Raw genomic sequence first — 19,829 nt, forward strand, 5'->3', positions numbered from 1 at the left:
TGGAATTAACTACGAACAAGGGAGAAAAATGAGATGGTAGGTCTACAGAACGGTCGCTGGAACTATAACGAAAATTGGGACCTTCACCTGGATTAACTTTCATTAGAACGAAATTACACCCAGAAACGAAGAAATCAACTTTTGAAATTCAAATTCAACTGTACCGTGGAGCATTTGAACAGCTTGTTCGTCTCGCTGTAGGGCATCTGCCGGTTTCTTTTGAAAAGATCCTAAATGCTCGGAGATCACGATCCTCCCCCTCCGGAGTACGGTAATCGCTGGAAATGACTGATTTTTTTAAGGACACCACCTACAACAAAGATATTTTTGCGCGGTTTCTACATTATGGGCTTAAAGCACATCTTAGTAGGGGTTGTTGGAATGCATAGGGAAACTGATTACTTGTATCCACGCATTTTTCCGGTTTTTCCAGAGATGATTAAGCTTCAATTCGGAAAAGAGTACAATGTATTGTTATGTATTTTAAAGCTTTTTTACAGTGATTGTTGCTTAATTATGTTTGAAAAATACATGGTTACCCCTAATTTCCTTTTTGGATTCCAGTGGCGCTTTCTACGATCTGCTTTTGTCCATAAACTGCTAAAAATTACCTTAGTATAAGGAAGCACCGCCCTAAAAGGAGAAAGCGAACGCACTTGGTTTCAGCTGGGAGCAGAAAAGAATCAGTCATGTGGTTACTGCAAAAAGCCACTTTAACTAGGTATTCCTAATTATCGTATTTTCTCGATTTAACGCCGGCCCCGAATATTTTTAAAAGCCGGATCAATGAACCGGTTTATTCGAAATCCCGCACTCGTAACTACACACTAAGCTACACTAGTACTCTTCCTATTATTTCCTTGTGATTTATTCTCTGTTAATTAGACATTTACAATTGTATTTCTTGTAGCGCAACAGGTAACATGAGCTTTCTTTTTGGTATTGTAAAGAGTCCTGTCATTTTCATCTTGAGGGTCTCCAGCATATTTCTTCGTCGTTGTCGTTGGAGCAAAGGACGGTAAGAGGACCTTTAATTTGAGACCACCTTGTTTAAAGCAAGCGTTGTTGACTTGATATAATGTTTGCACAAAAGTAACCTGACCTGAGCCGATTTGTTGTTAAGTTCATGTGGCTTCTTTCCCTTATCTGATATTTTTTTTAGGTAAAATGACTCACAAGTTTCACAGAGATAAGACAAAGTTAGTGTAATTTTTTTCACCTTTTGTCACTGTGTTGAAATTTGGTTCTTAATCCGATACTCCCTTGTTGCTGGTGAGAAAAACAACAAAAATGTATAAGCAAAGGTGTTCGTAAAACACGGACGGCAACCGGAAGTCGCATGTTTCCTTTTTCGGCGTGGTTTTACTCCTTACCACGGACAGGAAAGGCTCTGTGGCGTAACGTTACAAACGCAATGGCGTGAAAACTTCAAAAAGGGAAAAATTCAATTTCTGGTTGCCGTGCGTGGCTCAAAAACGTATGTGCCCAAGTTCCCTATTTGTTGTGTTATGTAACTCAGGTGACGTAAGGACAAAGACAACAGGGCTTTAGGGTAGAAGCGTGCAAATTAGTACAATGAAACCTTTTCTCAGTACCCGCTCCTTCCCCCCCAAAAAACCGTCTGGTGATTTGTTAAGAAGGTAAAATGGATAACAAATGGGTGGTCGGATGCGAGAAATAACAAGCAATTGCATTAGAAAAAATAATTAACAGTTATATGAGGACTCGGAAAATTGTAATTCAACTATCTAATGTATGCTAATTTCGAAACAGCTGCACGTGCATTAACTTTCTTTTTAGGTGTTTGACTGGACTCTCTTAAAAAACTCGACGGATACGAAATCCTTTCGACAAACTTGACAAAATAAAAAAGCAGATTTTTAGTGAGCCGAAAAATGACACGATTTCATAAAAGACCGAACTAACTAAAGTTCAAAGCCAAAGTTCGTTAAAGTTTAAAGTGAATTGTCTGACAGCTGCACAGGCCTTTAACAACTTCTGCGTAGGCAAGAAAAGCACAGATGTTACTTGATGGACAAAACGAACAAAATAACAGGAAGCTATAAACATGATTCGCGATCACTAACGCATAAAAATTCATATTTTCTGCTTTTCACTGCTGAGGAGCGTATTTTTTTCGAGAAAAGATCGGTCAAATATAAAACAAAAAAAGAAAAACGACGCAGTTTTTGTCAGAAAAAAAGGCAAAAAAAATTCTGCAAAGTTGGGCAAGAGTCAGTAATTTTTCCAGGCGTTTGAATAAACCATTTCAACCGAGTTATTGCAGTGCATATGTTCTAAAAAACCGAACGTATAGATATTTTTCAGTGTTGTCTCTACACTAATAAAATTTTTAATACTTACAAAAAAAATTTTTGTTGGACTACACTAGTAATTGTTAAGGCAGTGGTTGAACTGTTAGATAAAAGCTCGGAAGTTGTCTTAACAACTATAAAAAAGCTGTCTGCAGCCATGATATTTATTGAATTTTCTCGGAGTGAAGGCTTCGCCTACGTGTTGAAAGACAGAAAAACTATGAAATTGACGTGGTATGACTTAATTATTGTTCAACCTAGAGATAATGATAAACAGCTGCTGTATTAGTAAATCCATTCTTGGAAAAGGAGTTTAAAGCGATTCTAGTTTCAGCAGGAAAAGGATAATCATTTTCAGGTAATTCAAAGTTTTTTTTGGATATCTTTAGTCGGTGATCGGTTCAATTTATCCCAACGACAACTTAAACAATCTATGATATATATTGGTATAATTGCTTATTATTCTACAAATTTATCATTGTTTCTGATAAGACCATCACCGTTTCATTTTGCCATAACATCGATCGATAACAGGAAAACGTTGAAAAATGAATGAAAGCTTTGATCCTTGTATTTCTTTTATCAAATGAAATAACGCCTTTCTAAACAACGGACCTTTTTTTTTTAGTTTTGACACAATTAATACCGTTAAAATTATTTGTTAATTTATTTTATTCGCAGCATAAGTGAATTCTGCTGTAGCAACTCGCATCTTGCAAAATACTACAAAAATTGAAACTTTATTTCTCTTTACTGTGTAGTTGTGTCGCGTAAACTGATAGCGTTGGTGAACATGGGGAAGAAAATACCCTGGCTGTTCATATTTGTCTTCTGTAAGTTCTCCATGCAGATGTAATAATTGCCGTAATTAACAAAGTATTTTATTCAGTACTTATAATCTAAATTTAGCCATCGTTAAGAGATTCGAGTGCTGACGTTTCGAGCATTATCCCTTCGTCAGAGCGAATTGCGGCGAAAAGCCAACGTCAGCAGTCGAATTTTTAAGCGCTGGTCAAATTACCTTATCGCTATATCGACTCTCGTTTCTACTCCTCTACTGACGCAGCACCACAATTTCTTTGGAAACTTCCCCTCTTACTTATTCCTTATAATCTAATTCCTTATAATCAGCTTCACAGCTGCCAAATGAATTCGACAAACTTTCAAGGGAAGAGGAGCCCAAAGCGAAGAATCTCACATTCTTTCATCTTTGTAACCAGGCTGAAATATCCCATATGAACGGATAACAAAATTCGTTCCGCTAACCGGATCAGCCCGTCTCCCGCACTTAGCTGCCGAGGCCTTAATAATTGTATAGCCGCTTGGATTCCGGTTAAATTAACTGGATTGAACATAACCTAACAATCCAATGAAAAACTCTTTAAGCAGTAACAAATCAAGCAACTTAAGGCTTGCTTATTTATTCTTAAAAGACCCATAGCAAAGATTTTAAGGAACCTCTATTCTCTGTTGATAAAAGAACTTACACGATGAAAGGAAATTCAATCACTATACTGTCTGACTCCAATTCCTTGATCAAACGGAAGTCTTCCTAAGTGTCACATGGCATTCCTAGGTTGATGACGTCACATAACTTGTTTTTGAAAATGGGGAACATTTATACTTCAAAATTTTGAAAGCCAAGCGTTTATCAGTAAAATGTTTAGTACAACTGTGCTTACACAATTCCGCCTTTTCATGTGGTACTCCTCATTTACCTTTTACGATATTTGGACATTTATCATGTCGCGTGACCTATTTTCCTTAATTGATCGTTGTTGTTCACATCTGGACATTAATAGAAGGGGGAATGATTAAGCCCTTGCAAGCGGTCATCGAATAAGAAACAAATAAGACTGGTTCAATGTAGCTTTCTGTACCCCATTTTTGAGTAAAGTCTTTTTAGGTCACGTGACTAGAATGTGATTAAAAAGATTTTTGGAAAATTCGTAGAGATACTAATAACAAACTGTCTGCCAAGTTTCACTGAGATGGGACATATGCTTCCCTTTCAAATAACAATATGCACAATTATTAGGTTGTCAAGCCTTAACCCCATCTAGCCCGGGATTTGAGGCGGGCTGGGGGTGGTAGATTCTGGCCGCGGCGACTTTGAACCTGATTTTTTTTTTTTTTAATATTTAAGCAAACGGCCTGAAACTTCAGAACGTTTTTGATTGACCGTTTCCCAGAATAGGAATACATACAATGATGAAAAGAAATCCCTCAGGAGAGGTTTTTGGATTTACTGAAGTACAAAATCGCTCTTAAATTCTCATGTGCCAGCGAACGTTTGCAGAAATGTCTACCTAAATTTAGTTAAAAAGAGAAATCTAACAGCTATTTCGCTTATCCTTATTCCGTAATAAAATCAATCGAACGCAACCTTAGTAGCACTGCTGCTGCAGGTTTAATGGAGATGCACTTCCAAATGTACGCATGCGTAAGCAGTTTCTTCTGAGACATACAAAAATCTCATGATTACTACGCAATAAATCCAGCAATTGCCGTGTATCCGTGAATCTACTCAGGAGCAAGGTGGTATATTAATCACAACTGTACAGGGTCTCATAATAGCACGACGAAAATTATAGTTGAAATAGAAAGGACAAATTAAGACCATTTTATATCGAATAGGTTCCCACACTGTTCCCAGAGTTTGCTATGGTGTTCCTGATGTTTAGTTTTTTTTAAAGTTGCAGCATTTGTACAAGCATCTCTCCAAGAAATCGGGAAACGATGGAGCGGCAGAAGTAACCTTATTACAGTTCCTGAGGGGCATTACGTGGAATTGAAGATCACTTTCACTACTAATGATGGATTCCTGTGTCCTTGGGGTATCTACTTTGTCATTCGTGATGGGTCAAAAAACACAGATGAACTCCTTGGTGAAACTTGTAGCTCCTACAAACACAAAGAATATGTGTTTCGATCCAGTGGAAATAACATGTGGTTAAAGCTTAATGGCGGATTGGCTGGTTATTTCTATCGCAGAGGTCGCTTTCACGCTCACTACAAAGCAAAACCAGTTAATCTTACAGGCATGTATTCAGTGTATTGTTTTCTGTCACACATTCATCCCTTGCTTCATTTCTATGAAATAAGCAAAACGAGGGATACCATACATGCATGCATTATTTTATTTTAAAAAACAATAATCCCGTGTTTGATATGAACGAGGGCAGACGCTAGCAAAGCCGTCTGCGCTTATTGAAAATGTCGTTAGTTTACAAGATAAAGTATTTTCATATTGGTCACATTTGTCGTTTCTTTTCACAGTGGCATCAGATCTTTCCCATGTGAAGACCAGTCAGTCTGTGCTGTTTAAACAGTCATCTTTTTTATGGTGTCCGGCAGAAGGTGCTCCTGCCCCAAATATTGTCTGGAGAAAAAACGGGATCGTTGTGAAAAACAGTACAAGTGTTAAATATAAACTAACACTTATGAAAGAAACCAAAGACAGCTACAGCTGTGAAGTCACAAGCCAGGGAAACTGGACTAAAAAGAACCTCGTTCTTTTGATTGAACGTGAGTATTAAACGAGATCGTATAATTTTCATTTATGTGTATACTACTAAGCAGGTTAATGAATAACGTTTTACCACTTATGATTATGAGTCATCGACGCAGATCTATAAAATGATGATCACTTCCTGAAAACACAGGTTTCTTGTATCTATATAATGTAAAAGATATATATTTTTGTCCAAATTAAATGGTATTCCGGGAAAGGTTCAACCCTGGGCTATCCACCTGTTTAACTACAAGTAAGGGAAATATCGCTACGGTAAAGAAAAACATGACAGGTGTAAAGTAACTCTAGAAATTTTTACCTTGAGATCATCTGCAAGATGTCATGACGTCGAATGATGTCACGTTTCTAACCAGTTGTCGTCGTGGATCTGCTGTCAAACCAAAGCAAAATCAAACTGCGGCGGCCTCGCTCTTACATGTGTAATTTTGCGGTGTTTGGAATCCCTGATGAGGCACTTGCCCTCGTTCTTGGCAAATTACATGAAATTCCATGCACATTGACTAGCTAGTCATATAACAAGATGCCTGCTATACTGGCATTACGCGTGATGCTGGGGCTGATTCATTTATTCCAACTGTATGCTTCGCCGATTGATAAAACTATCCTTGCTAATGGAATAGTTTGAGTCACGACGATCGCGTTACGTTGTTTTCCGTGTGTTACGCGACTCAGACTATCAGCGGAAATTTGTCAAATTCCATTACGATAACGTAAGGTTCTCAATGACCTCTTTTCTGTCTCGCGTCGTGGCCTAAGACTGTCAAACAAAGCACGATTCCTTCACTAAGAACTCACCAATTTCCACCGTTTTACGTGTCGGGTGCTTCTTAGAAGTTATTCTTTCTAATGGAATAGTTTGAGTCACGACGATCGCGTTACGTTGTTTTCCGTGTGTTACGCGACTCAGACTATCAGCGGAAATTTGTCAAATTCCATTACGATAACGTAAGGTTCTCAATGACCTCTTTTCTGTCTCGCGTCGTGGCCTAAGACTGTCAAACAAAGCACGATTCCTTCACTAAGAACTCACCAATTTCCACCGTTTTACGTGTCGGGTGCTTCTTAGAAGTTATTCTTTCGATTTACCGCTTCAAAATGGTGAAATTTCCCTTTGAAAACGGCACACTTGAGTCCAGAACATGTTAAAACAATATGGCGCGACTTAATCCGTCTTTAATAAATATATCAAATGATGCATTGACGTCACACAGGTAGGGGTGAGTGGGTCCCCTCCCTCGCGATATAAGCGACAAGAATGGATTTTGATTGGCCTGCTGTTGTTGAAGACAATCAGAAGAATACATCCCGAGTAGGAGAGGGGAGAGTTTAATGAATAAATTAATGTACCGATTTGTAGCTACGAGGAAGAAAAAAAAAAACAAGATGCCAGCTTTACTGGCATTACGCGTGATGCTGGGGCTGATTCATTTTTTCCAACTGTATGCTTCGCCGATTGATAAAACTATCCTTGCTAATGGAATAGTTTGAGTCACGACGATCGCGTTAGGTTGTTTTCCTTGTGTTACGCGACTCAGACTTTCACCGGAAATGTGTGGAATTCCATTACGATAACGTAAGCTTCTCAATGACCTCTTTTTAGTCTCGCGTCGTGGTCAAGGACTGTCAAACAAAGCACGATTCCTTCGCCATGAACTCACCAATTTCTACCGTTTTAAATGTCGAGTGCTTCTTAGAAGTTATTCTTTCGATTTGCCGCTTCAAAATGGTGAAATTTCCGTTTGAAAACGGCACACTTGAGTCCAGAACATGTTATAAACAATATCGCCCCAAATTTAATCCGTTTTTAATAAATAGATCAAATGATGCGTTGACGTCACACAGGTAGGGGTGAGTGGGTCCCCTCCCTCGCGATGTAAGCGACAAGAATGGATTTTGATTGGCCTGCTTTTGTTGAAGACAATCAGAACAATACACCCCGAGTAGGAGAGGGGTGAGTTTAATGAATATGCTATACTGGCATTACACGTGATGCCCGGACTGATTCATTTATTCCAACTGTATGCTTCGCCGATTGATAAAACTATCCTTGCTAATGGAATAGTTTGAGTCACGACGATCGCGTTACGTTGTTCCCCTTGTGTTACGTTACTCAGGTTTTCAAGGGAAATTGCGGGAATTCCATTGCGATAACGTAAGCTTCTCAATGACCTCTTCTCTGTCTGCAGTCGTGGACTAAGACTGTCAAAGAAAGCACGATTCCTTCGCCAGGAACTCTCCAATTTCCACCGTTTTAGATGTCGAGTGCTTCTTAGAAGTTATTCTTTCGATTTACTGCTTCAAAATGGTGAAATTTCCGTTTGAAAACGGCACACTTGAGTCCAGAACATGTTAACAATATGGCTCCACAATTTAATGCAGTTTTAATGAAGAAATCAAATGATGCGTTGACGTCACACAGGTAAGGGTGAGTGGGTCCCCTCCCTAGCGATAAGAATGGATTTTGATTGGCCTGCCTTTGTTAAAGACAATCAGAACAATACATCCCGAGTAGGAAATTCCAACTGTATGCTTCGCCGATTGATAAAACTATCCTTGCTAATGGAATAGTTTGAGTCACGACGATCGCGTTACGTTGTTTTCCGTGTGTTACGCGACTCAGACTATCAGCGGAAATTTGTCAAATTCCATTACGATAACGTAAGCTTCTCAATGACCTCTTTTCAGTCTCGCGTCGTGGTCTAAGACTGTCAAACAAAGCACGATTCCTTCACTAAGAACTCACCAATTTCCACCGTTTTACGTGTCGGGTGCTTCTTAGAAGTTATTCTTTCGATTTACCGCTTCAAAATGGTGAAATTTCCCTTTGAAAACGGCACACTTGAGTCCAGAACATGTTAAAACAATATGGCGCGAGTTAATCCGTCTTTAATAAATAGATCAAATGATGCATTGACGTCACACAGGTAAGGGTGAGTGGGTCTCCTCCCTCGCGATATAAGCGACAAGAATGGATTTTGATTGGCCTGCTTCTGTTGAAGACAATCAGAACAATACATCCCGAGTAGGAGAGGGGTGAGTTTAATGAATAAATTAATGTACCGATTTGTAGCTACGAGGAAGAAAAAAAAAAAAAGAAAAAAAAAAAAACAAGATGCCAGCTTTACTGGCATTACGCGTGATGCTGGGGCTGATTCATTTTTTCCAACTGTATGCTTCGCCGATTGATAAAACTATCCTTGCTAATGGAATAGTTTGAGTCACGACGATCGCGTTAGGTTGTTTTCCTTGTGTTACGCGACTCAGACTTTCACCGGAAATGTGTGGAATTCCATTACGATAACGTAAGCTTCTCAATGACCTCTTTTTAGTCTCGCGTCGTGGTCAAGGACTGTCAAACAAAGCACGATTCCTTCGCCATGAACTCACCAATTTCTACCGTTTTAAATGTCGAGTGCTTCTTAGAAGTTATTCTTTCGATTTGCCGCTTCAAAATGGTGAAATTTCCGTTTGAAAACGGCACACTTGAGTCCAGAACATGTTATAAACAATATCGCCCCAAATTTAATCCGTTTTTAATAAATAGATCAAATGATGCGTTGACGTCACACAGGTAGGGGTGAGTGGGTCCCCTCCCTCGCGATGTAAGCGACAAGAATGGATTTTGATTGGCCTGCTTTTGTTGAAGACAATCAGAACAATACACCCCGAGTAGGAGAGGGGTGAGTTTAATGAATATGCTATACTGGCATTACACGTGATGCCCGGACTGATTCATTTATTCCAACTGTATGCTTCGCCGATTGATAAAACTATCCTTGCTAATGGAATAGTTTGAGTCACGACGATCGCGTTACGTTGTTCCCCTTGTGTTACGTTACTCAGGTTTTCAAGGGAAATTGCGGGAATTCCATTGCGATAACGTAAGCTTCTCAATGACCTCTTCTCTGTCTGCAGTCGTGGACTAAGACTGTCAAAGAAAGCACGATTCCTTCGCCAGGAACTCTCCAATTTCCACCGTTTCAGATGTCGAGTGCTTCTTAGAAGTTATTCTTTCGATTTACTGCTTCAAAATGGTGAAATTTCCGTTTGAAAACGGCACACTTGAGTCCAGAACATGTTAACAATATGGCTCCACAATTTAATGCAGTTTTAATGAAGAAATCAAATGATGCGTTGACGTCACACAGGTAAGGGTGAGTGGGTCCCCTCCCTAGCGATAAGAATGGATTTTGATTGGCCTGCCTTTGTTAAAGACAATCAGAACAATACATCCCGAGTAGGAAATTCCAACTGTATGCTTCGCCGATTGATAAAACTATCCTTGCTAATGGAATAGTTTGAGTCACGACGATCGCGTTACGTTGTTTTCCGTGTGTTACGCGACTCAGACTATCAGCGGAAATTTGTCAAATTCCATTACGATAACGTAAGCTTCTCAATGACCTCTTTTCAGTCTCGCGTCGTGGTCTAAGACTGTCAAACAAAGCACGATTCCTTCACTAAGAACTCACCAATTTCCACCGTTTTACGTGTCGGGTGCTTCTTAGAAGTTATTCTTTCGATTTACCGCTTCAAAATGGTGAAATTTCCCTTTGAAAACGGCACACTTGAGTCCAGAACATGTTAAAACAATATGGCGCGAGTTAATCCGTCTTTAATAAATAGATCAAATGATGCATTGACGTCACACAGGTAAGGGTGAGTGGGTCTCCTCCCTCGCGATATAAGCGACAAGAATGGATTTTGATTGGCCTGCTTCTGTTGAAGACAATCAGAACAATACATCCCGAGTAGGAGAGGGGTGAGTTTAATGAATAAATTAATGTACCGATTTGTAGCTACGAGGAAGAAAAAAAAAAAAAGAAAAAAAAAAAAACAAGATGCCAGCTTTACTGGCATTACGCGTGATGCTGGGGCTGATTCATTTTTTCCAACTGTATGCTTCGCCGATTGATAAAACTATCCTTGCTAATGGAATAGTTTGAGTCACGACGATCGCGTTAGGTTGTTTTCCTTGTGTTACGCGACTCAGACTTTCACCGGAAATGTGTGGAATTCCATTACGATAACGTAAGCTTCTCAATGACCTCTTTTTAGTCTCGCGTCGTGGTCAAGGACTGTCAAACAAAGCACGATTCCTTCGCCATGAACTCACCAATTTCTACCGTTTTAAATGTCGAGTGCTTCTTAGAAGTTATTCTTTCGATTTGCCGCTTCAAAATGGTGAAATTTCCGTTTGAAAACGGCACACTTGAGTCCAGAACATGTTATAAACAATATCGCCCCAAATTTAATCCGTTTTTAATAAATAGATCAAATGATGCGTTGACGTCACACAGGTAGGGGTGAGTGGGTCCCCTCCCTCGCGATGTAAGCGACAAGAATGGATTTTGATTGGCCTGCTTTTGTTGAAGACAATCAGAACAATACACCCCGAGTAGGAGAGGGGTGAGTTTAATGAATATGCTATACTGGCATTACACGTGATGCCCGGACTGATTCATTTATTCCAACTGTATGCTTCGCCGATTGATAAAACTATCCTTGCTAATGGAATAGTTTGAGTCACGACGATCGCGTTACGTTGTTCCCCTTGTGTTACGTTACTCAGGTTTTCAAGGGAAATTGCGGGAATTCCATTGCGATAACGTAAGCTTCTCAATGACCTCTTCTCTGTCTGCAGTCGTGGACTAAGACTGTCAAAGAAAGCACGATTCCTTCGCCAGGAACTCTCCAATTTCCACCGTTTTAGATGTCGAGTGCTTCTTAGAAGTTATTCTTTCGATTTACTGCTTCAAAATGGTGAAATTTCCGTTTGAAAACGGCACACTTGAGTCCAGAACATGTTAACAATATGGCTCCACAATTTAATGCAGTTTTAATGAAGAAATCAAATGATGCGTTGACGTCACACAGGTAAGGGTGAGTGGGTCCCCTCCCTAGCGATAAGAATGGATTTTGATTGGCCTGCCTTTGTTAAAGACAATCAGAACAATACATCCCGAGTAGGAAATTCCAACTGTATGCTTCGCCGATTGATAAAACTATCCTTGCTAATGGAATAGTTTGAGTCACGACGATCGCGTTACGTTGTTTTCCGTGTGTTACGCGACTCAGACTATCAGCGGAAATTTGTCAAATTCCATTACGATAACGTAAGCTTCTCAATGACCTCTTTTCAGTCTCGCGTCGTGGTCTAAGACTGTCAAACAAAGCACGATTCCTTCACTAAGAACTCACCAATTTCCACCGTTTTACGTGTCGGGTGCTTCTTAGAAGTTATTCTTTCGATTTACCGCTTCAAAATGGTGAAATTTCCCTTTGAAAACGGCACACTTGAGTCCAGAACATGTTAAAACAATATGGCGCGAGTTAATCCGTCTTTAATAAATAGATCAAATGATGCATTGACGTCACACAGGTAAGGGTGAGTGGGTCTCCTCCCTCGCGATATAAGCGACAAGAATGGATTTTGATTGGCCTGCTTCTGTTGAAGACAATCAGAACAATACATCCCGAGTAGGAGAGGGGTGAGTTTAATGAATAAATTAATGTACCGATTTGTAGCTACGAGGAAGAAAAAAAAAAAAAAGAAAAAAAAAAAAAAAAAGAAATCGACCCGTTTTTAGACACGGTATGCCCCTTCAGGGCATCCCGCGTAAAAAGAAATCGACCCGTTTTTAGACACGGTATGCCCCTTCAGGGCATCCCGCGTAAAAAAGAAAAAAAAGAAATCGACCCGTTTTTAGACACGGTATGCCCCCTAAGGGCATCCCGCGTAAAAAGTCATTTTCCGGAAAGGAGACAGAGTTAAGAAAGAAGATCGTAACATACGATATGAGGACGGCGACAGAGTCAGCAAAGAAGACAGTGACAGCATTTTTTTTTTCTAAAGCATCCGGATTCCTAAATCGTTAAACCTGATTGGCTAATTACACGCTCTCCGCCGATCCCGCTTTTTTGTATGTTTTTTTCTTTTTTTTATACTTTTCTATAACTATTGTACGGCATTTTATTTCGCCCCCGCTATCGCGCCTACCCGGAGAAAACTTGCGAAGCTTGAAACAATGGTTGCATGTAAGCAATTTTAGGGAAGAAAAAAAATTTATGTAAATAACTGGTATAGAATACGGATTCCGACGACACTGGACACAGTGAAAGTGGATTTTTGCTATCCCGAGGAAGAAGGCCAGAGCGAAACCGAATCTATGAATTTTGACGAAGGAGGACGAGATGACCAAGTAAATAAAATTCATGGTTTTATCTACTCACTTCGCACAAAGAAGAAGACTGCCTGCAATTTAAACATTTGGTGAAGATTCAGGTTCGTCGGTTAGAGTAACAAGAGACCTAGGAAACATTTCTCCAAAAGAACAAATTTTTGCAAATTTTTCAGAGACATCCGTAAAAAAGGTGGTGGAGTATATGAGCCAGTTTCACTGACATCTTTCCAAAGAAGCTTTCAGCACTACTTAAATGACAAGAGCTCTACGGTTAATATTTGGAAAAAAAAATAAGAGTTTTCATAATCCAGGGAAGTCCTTACAGTTCGCGGTCGAGACTTGGTCGTTAGCAACGCGAAGGGAAATCGTCCGCAAGCTGCACGCGAGTTGACCGAAGCTGAAGAAGGTGTCCTATTTCAAACAGGCCAGTTCTGAGAAGACGGCCCTGAAGTTCTCCAGGGTACGGTCTGGTGGGTGCTCTCTTTCAACTTTGGATTTAGAGCACGGAATGAGAGCCACAGACTCAAATGGGGAGATATCGGCGCCGGAAAATGATCCTCTCACTGGCAACTACGTCCTTTTTTGGAAAGCTAAACGAGGATCCAAAACTCGGCATAGAGGTGGCCACCACAGAGCTTTTAACCCCAAAGCTTACGCGACCAAAAACGAACGTTGTCCAGTTTGTCTGGCCATAAACCAAAAGAGAAAGCCTGAAGACCAGATATGATGCATGCGATATTCTCTCGGAAAAAACGAGCGACAAGGAATGCAAGTCTTCCTGGAAATTTAACAAATCACTGTGCGAAAAACATGCATTTCTGGGCTGATGGCTACAGAGATCTCTTACAAAACTGCCTCATATGTGCATCAGCGCAAAATTTCCTTGCTGTTAAGCATAGGCACAAAATCGACGCCGTTCTCATCGAAAGCAACACCAACGTGGCAGCCATTCAGAAAGAAGGAAGACAAGTACCCACCTCCATTTGGTGAGGAGTATATATCTCGGGTCTTTTTGCCGGTTCTAGTATCAAAAGTATTAAAGAATGCACGCGTTCAACTACTCGTTCAACCACGCACCTGGCTGCAGTGACGATGGATAAGATCATTCACAGAAAGCTCTGATGTCATAACCATGAAAACGTCACGCTTAGTAATTTCATCAACTGTTTAATAATGATATGACTTGGTTTTACCACAATTATTCTCCAGAATACGGTTTGAGATGGTTATTTTGACGGCAAAGTTTTACGTAAACACTTTCTCATTATAACGGTGCGAAGAAGTTCTTAGCTCAAAAGCTTCCTATAAAGCCGTTAGATTTATGTAGATCGTTGATGGTCAGTCTTTTATCCGATATCTGTTCTTCACTATTTAAGGTGTATAGATTCTATATTACTCGTGTTATCGGGCGTCAGAATGTATTAATTATAAACTAGTAGACTTAGGGCGAACGTAGAATAAATAAAAATATGCCACGTGATGTCCTTTATTCAATCCTGGCTAAAAACACGAAGAGTGGTATTGCATGGATAAATTATCTACCAGGCACCATCATTAATATTACCGATTCATATTTGTTATTTTACAATGTGTGCTGTGATTAATTCAAGTAGGCACTGGACAGAATAAGCATAATTTATGTCACAGAAAAACACAAAGAATTTTCTGACAAAACTAGGCATAAAGAGCGAATAATGTATATATTTCTTATCACTTTCTTTTCGTTAGGGTGCCCAGAGCTCTGTCAGTGTACCCACTTGAAAGACACCTATTCTCCGTTACTGGTTTCCTGTGCAGGAAAAAAATTGAAGCGATTTCCTGGGAAATTGCCGTTGGCTACTTTGGCATTGTAAGTCTTTGCTTAGTTTATTCAAATTTACCAAATGTCAATATCCTCCTTTTATTAATATTTATGAAGTGATTACATAAGAGACCAATCATCATGCTATTCACGTCAGTGTAAGTAACTCATCGCTGATCACCCATGGGTCTTTTCCATTTTGGAAATGGGACAAACCGAATGCAACGTTTGTATGGGAATAACCTGAAATTATGAAGTCAAGTAAGTACATTTGAACAAATTATTAATTGGAGCTTACAACACTAACTACAGTATAACCTTAACCATATCTAGACCGGGCGGGGGGATTGTGCCCATGGTGACTTTGAACCTGGGTATCTTTATAAAAATTTAAGCAAACGCCGTGAAACTTTAGGACTTTTTCAGAAATTAATCTGAAAAATGTAGTGTGTGGTCGGTAACTGTTCAAGACATTGATGTTACCATGGCGACCAATTTTTGACAGGCAGTTTTTTTCAGAAAATAGAAAATCCCCTTTTAGAATGATGAAAGATCACTTTTATCCTGTAATTCTTATGTTTTTAGCTCAAAATAGTGTTCCTGTATTGATTTTGATTACTTCTCGCCCAATTTCGGCGCTTCAGTGAAGTTTTGGGAAAATCCAGAAATCCTAGATGGTTAGTCTGAAATGTCAGCCGTCTCCTCCCACTACTAGATGGTCGCCATTTCGCAATTATGACATTACTGCCACATGATATGATGTATCGGGTCCTCGAAGGAAACATCTTTAAGCGTACTATCTATCCTCGAAGTCTCACTGTCATAGCTTTTATACTTGCAAAGTTATAGAGGGGACACAATCAGCCCCCTCACCTAACATCCCCCATCCGGACCCATAATTCATTCGTAATTTTAATTATTTATTTATATATGTATGTTGTTTCTGTTGACTGTTGTTCACTGATATGAAATGAACTCGCTATTCAACAAGCCCTCAGCAACCTTTATAAATATAAATTCATAAATATTCTAATAGTTATTGAATTGAAAGATCCATTTAGGAAACCACCTGCTTACTATCTGTCAAAAAAGTCACCTGCTTGATTATTATTATTATAATTATTATCATCATCATCATCATCATCATCATCATCATCATCATCATCATCATCATTATTATTATTATTATTATTATTGTTATTATTATTATTATTTTTTGACAGGGATTTGTCTGACAACAACCTACAGGATTTGCGTCAAGAGATTCTAAACACTACTGTTCAGTTACGCTTCCTGTAAGTTCTAGTATGATCTTATATCGCTTCAACAAGTATTAAATTGAGTTCATTTTATTTTCCCAGCGAGATTGCTAACTTAATTCGCAGATATTAGTAATTTTCCTGTTTCAAATGACAAATTCAGTTTCGGAGTTCTCGGCACTGCTTTTCCTTTCCTCGATTGGACAGTTTCAATCAGGAATATTTCTTGATGACTGAAAGCAAATATCGTGAACCGTTACTTCAAGAGGGGGGTACTGGATATTTACGTTGGAGGAACTCATCAATAGCGGTAACCTGCCTACACAGAAATGTAAATATATAATATGAACATTTGTGGACACAGTACGGTGCCCATGTGGAACCGGAGAAAAATGTTATGTTTATTGGAAAGACCAACATTTCGACCAACATTTCGGGCTAAGACGACGTCAAATGCATATCTTGGAACCGTCGAATATAATACTGTCCTTGTAATGAATCTGACCAAAACATTTCAAAATTTATTCATTATCAGCGATACTTTAACCATTCCAGTTGCTCAGTTCTGACTATCACTTACCTGATTCCGGCGACAATATTTACCAAGAATCCCAAAGATTACCAAGATGTAAAAACTAGTCAATGAATCTTTTGACCAATTTGTCGGTTGTTATTTTCAAAACTGTTTCAAAAATTACAAAAGTTGTCAAAAAGGTGTATTTAAGAAGCCCGTTGATGACATCACTTCACTTTTTCTAAACGCTCAGCTGGTTCAAACCAGTATGTAGAAAACCGGAAATAGAAGGAACTTGAACGTTGCGCGTGTTGCGTAATAATGAACATGCGCTTTTTGTATATGCTGTTCTAGGGTTTATTTTCTCGATTGAGTTTTTGTTGAACTTTAGATAGGACGATAGAGTGTATTTACTCTAATTCCAAGAACACCTACGGGTGTAATTTATTCAGAATACATTTAACCTTTTCATTTACAGCATTTTAACTTTTACCCAAATTCTTTTAATTGTAACTCCAAATATCTAAGCAAAGATTACAATTTTGTGGTGGCCGCAGAACACAAAAATAAGAAGGCATGTTTGCAGGAAAGTTAAACCTGTCAGAAGTTAAATCACGCTTCACTCAACTCAGTAACAAATTAGTTTTGTTTGTAGTCGCAGATTTTAAACTTTAGTTACATATTGTACGTTGGCTAAGTTATGACAATTTATCGGTAGAAACTTATCCGGAAACCATCTTCTGGGCTTGTCTCAAGAGGCGTTTAAAAGTCACTCTCGGCTGGAACATCTGTAAGTAGCAGCCGCATTATGCCGAGATAAAATTCAATCGCTCTCGACTCATAAGCCTTTTTGTGGTACCTCAAAAACAGTAAAAACTACACCCTTAGGCCCAGTTCAGACGCCGAACTTTTCATGAGCCGAACTTAATTCAAATTAAGGTCGGCCCAAATCACGAAAATCCCGCCTTTTGATTCAGACGCCGAATTTAATTAGCCGAACTTAATTTACTTGAAGCAAAACCAATCGAAATGTCAGCGTTGTTTCTTATTTTTTTTATTTTTTCAGTATTTGAAATACGTTAAAATAATTTATGCATTAGGTTTGGCTCATGAAAAGTTCGGCGTCTGAATCAAAGCCGTTCCAAAGCCGAAATTCCCGCCTGAGCCAGGCGGGAAGAACGGCTTAGGCCCGGTTCAGACGCCGAACTTTTCATGAGCCGAACCTAATACCTCGAATTAAGCACATGAAAAGTTCGGCGTCTGAATCAGTTGAGAACGGCTGTTTCAATTTGGAACGGCTCAGCCGTTCTTCCCGCCTGGCTCAGCCGGAAATTTCGGCTTTGGAACGGCTTTGATTCAGACGTCGAACTTTTCATGAGCCGAACCTAATGCATAAATTATTATAAAGTATTTCAAATAAAAAAACTAATAAGGAAAGAAAAAACGCTAACATTTCGATTGGTTTTGCTTCAAGTAAATTAAGGTCGGCTAATTAAGTTCGGCGTTTGAATCAAAAGGCGGGATTTTCGTGATTTGGGCCGACCTTAATTTGATTTAAGTTCGGCTCATGAAAAGTTCGGCGTTTGAACTGGGCCTTAGCCGTTCCAAATTGACACAGCCGTTCTCAATTGATTCAGACGCCGAACTTTTCATGTACTTAATTCGAGGTATTAGGTTCGGCTCATGAAAAGTTCGGCGTCTGAACCGGGCCTTAGAGGAAAAGGAGTCTCTTACAACCTGAGGTGACAGCAACGTTCACTGGGGAAAATTTCAAAAGAAATTGACCGTAAAAAAATGGCCAAATATCAACTCTCTTGGGTATCGGGGCTCTCCAACATTGTTGTTAAGTACAGTGCACCCCAGGATGGTCAGCGTGATTCAGTTTTCTGAAGGACTAGGTGCTCACAAATACAAACCTTTTTTGCGCGGCTTATGACAATGTGAAAATCAGATCTTAGCAAGGGCTATTGGAATCTAAAAGGAAAATAAGGAGTAACGACGCATTTTTCAGAGAGATTAAGGATTTAATTTGGAAAAATTACAAACTCTGTTATGTGTTTTTAAGCTTTTACAGGAGCCATAATCAGGGATGGAGACCGTAAGTGTGGGGTCCTCGCGTCCCTAAAAGTTGTACCAAAAAGTCTATTTTTAGAAAAAATTGCGCCACCCTTCACGTCATAAACCCGCGCAGATACACGCAAATTTATGTGGGGCTACTACCTTATATGGAAAACGGAAGAGAAAGTCCAGTTTGGTTTCGACCAAATTACATAATTTTTAAATACTTTGAAGGTGAAAATAACATTTTATTATCCTGTATATGTTAAGTTCCTCCGTCTAACCTTACTAAACTACAACTGTAAACTAAAGCATTGGGGACAACTCCAGAAAATTCTCCTGGCTGAGTAGAAAACTTTAAACCTTACAGAACAAATATAAAACATTCTCCGCGATGCTGATATATATAAACTTAAATTTTATTCGAGAAGTCAGTTTCAACCATTTATTTGAAATTGGTGGTAAACCCTTGAGGAGACGAGTTAAGGCCATCGTCTTAAACGTTTTCTATGCGCTCACTGGCATGAATGTTCGACGCTTCACCAAATTTTGTAAACTGTCATCTTACGAGTGTATGGTTTTACGTAATAAGCCGGCCAAAGTTTAGCATTAAAAACCTTTAATGCCGAGGACCTGTGAAACAGGTAATGGTTAAACAAGTTAGGGATAACCGAAAGGAAGGTTAAAAAGAATTCAGTTTATCAGCACAAATTACGTAGTCAAGCTAGAAACTTTCGAAATGAGCAGATTTCGTTCACAGATCAGTGCCAAACTTTTCAACATCGGTCAGAAGTGAATTTCTCGACTACTTCTCTTTGCCGAAAAGCTTACTGCTTCTAGTGACGGATGATGGCTTACTGCTTTCTAGAAATATTACACGAAAGACTTGAGATTAATGTTCATTCGTTCATTAGTTGTTGATTTCTATGGTCATCCCAGGAACAAGAAAGCTGTAAACACGTTCTTATCTGTTTTCAAACTCTTTCTTTTTTTTCAAGTTCGCAGGATAAATTTCCTCAACATCAAACTAGCAACTCTAACATTAAAATGAGCTAATAATCGCAAATTGCCTCCGGCAGAACTTAAAAACTAACGAGGTGAAACAAAACTACTAGCAGACAAACGTCAAGTTTTCATGCATGTCCGCGAAAGTTAAAACAAGC

At 39.2% G+C, this 19,829-nt stretch overlaps 1 protein-coding gene and 1 long non-coding RNA gene across 4 annotated transcripts in view; both read left to right on the top strand.

Annotated features, from left to right (window-relative positions):
• The first annotated feature begins 2,621 nt into the window (after positions 1 to 2,621).
• LOC146489147 (uncharacterized) lies at positions 2,622 to 5,350 on the top strand. The gene is made up of 3 exons (XR_014864987.1): positions 2,622 to 2,673; positions 3,077 to 3,148; positions 5,012 to 5,350. It is a non-coding gene; the product is annotated as an uncharacterized LOC146489147 (long non-coding RNA).
• Positions 5,351 to 5,634: 284 nt separating this feature from the next.
• The window catches only part of LOC146489148 (uncharacterized), a 265,653-nt gene continuing 251,458 nt past the window's right edge, over positions 5,635 to 19,829 (top strand). For all 3 annotated transcript variants that reach the window (XM_085106569.1, XM_085106560.1, XM_085106577.1), the window contains exons 1-4: positions 5,635 to 5,843; positions 14,763 to 14,883; positions 16,059 to 16,130; positions 17,327 to 17,398. In XM_085106569.1, the coding sequence (XP_084962695.1) occupies positions 5,759 to 5,843; positions 14,763 to 14,883; positions 16,059 to 16,130; positions 17,327 to 17,398 (350 nt within the window). In that variant the 5' untranslated portion in view covers positions 5,635 to 5,758. The remainder of the gene's footprint in view (positions 5,844 to 14,762; positions 14,884 to 16,058; positions 16,131 to 17,326; positions 17,399 to 19,829) is intronic.

Source organism: Pavona decussata, unplaced genomic scaffold (genome assembly GCF_977016875.1).
Source record: "Pavona decussata unplaced genomic scaffold, jaPavDecu1.1 SCAFFOLD_6, whole genome shotgun sequence".
NCBI lineage: Eukaryota > Metazoa > Cnidaria > Anthozoa > Scleractinia > Agariciidae > Pavona > Pavona decussata.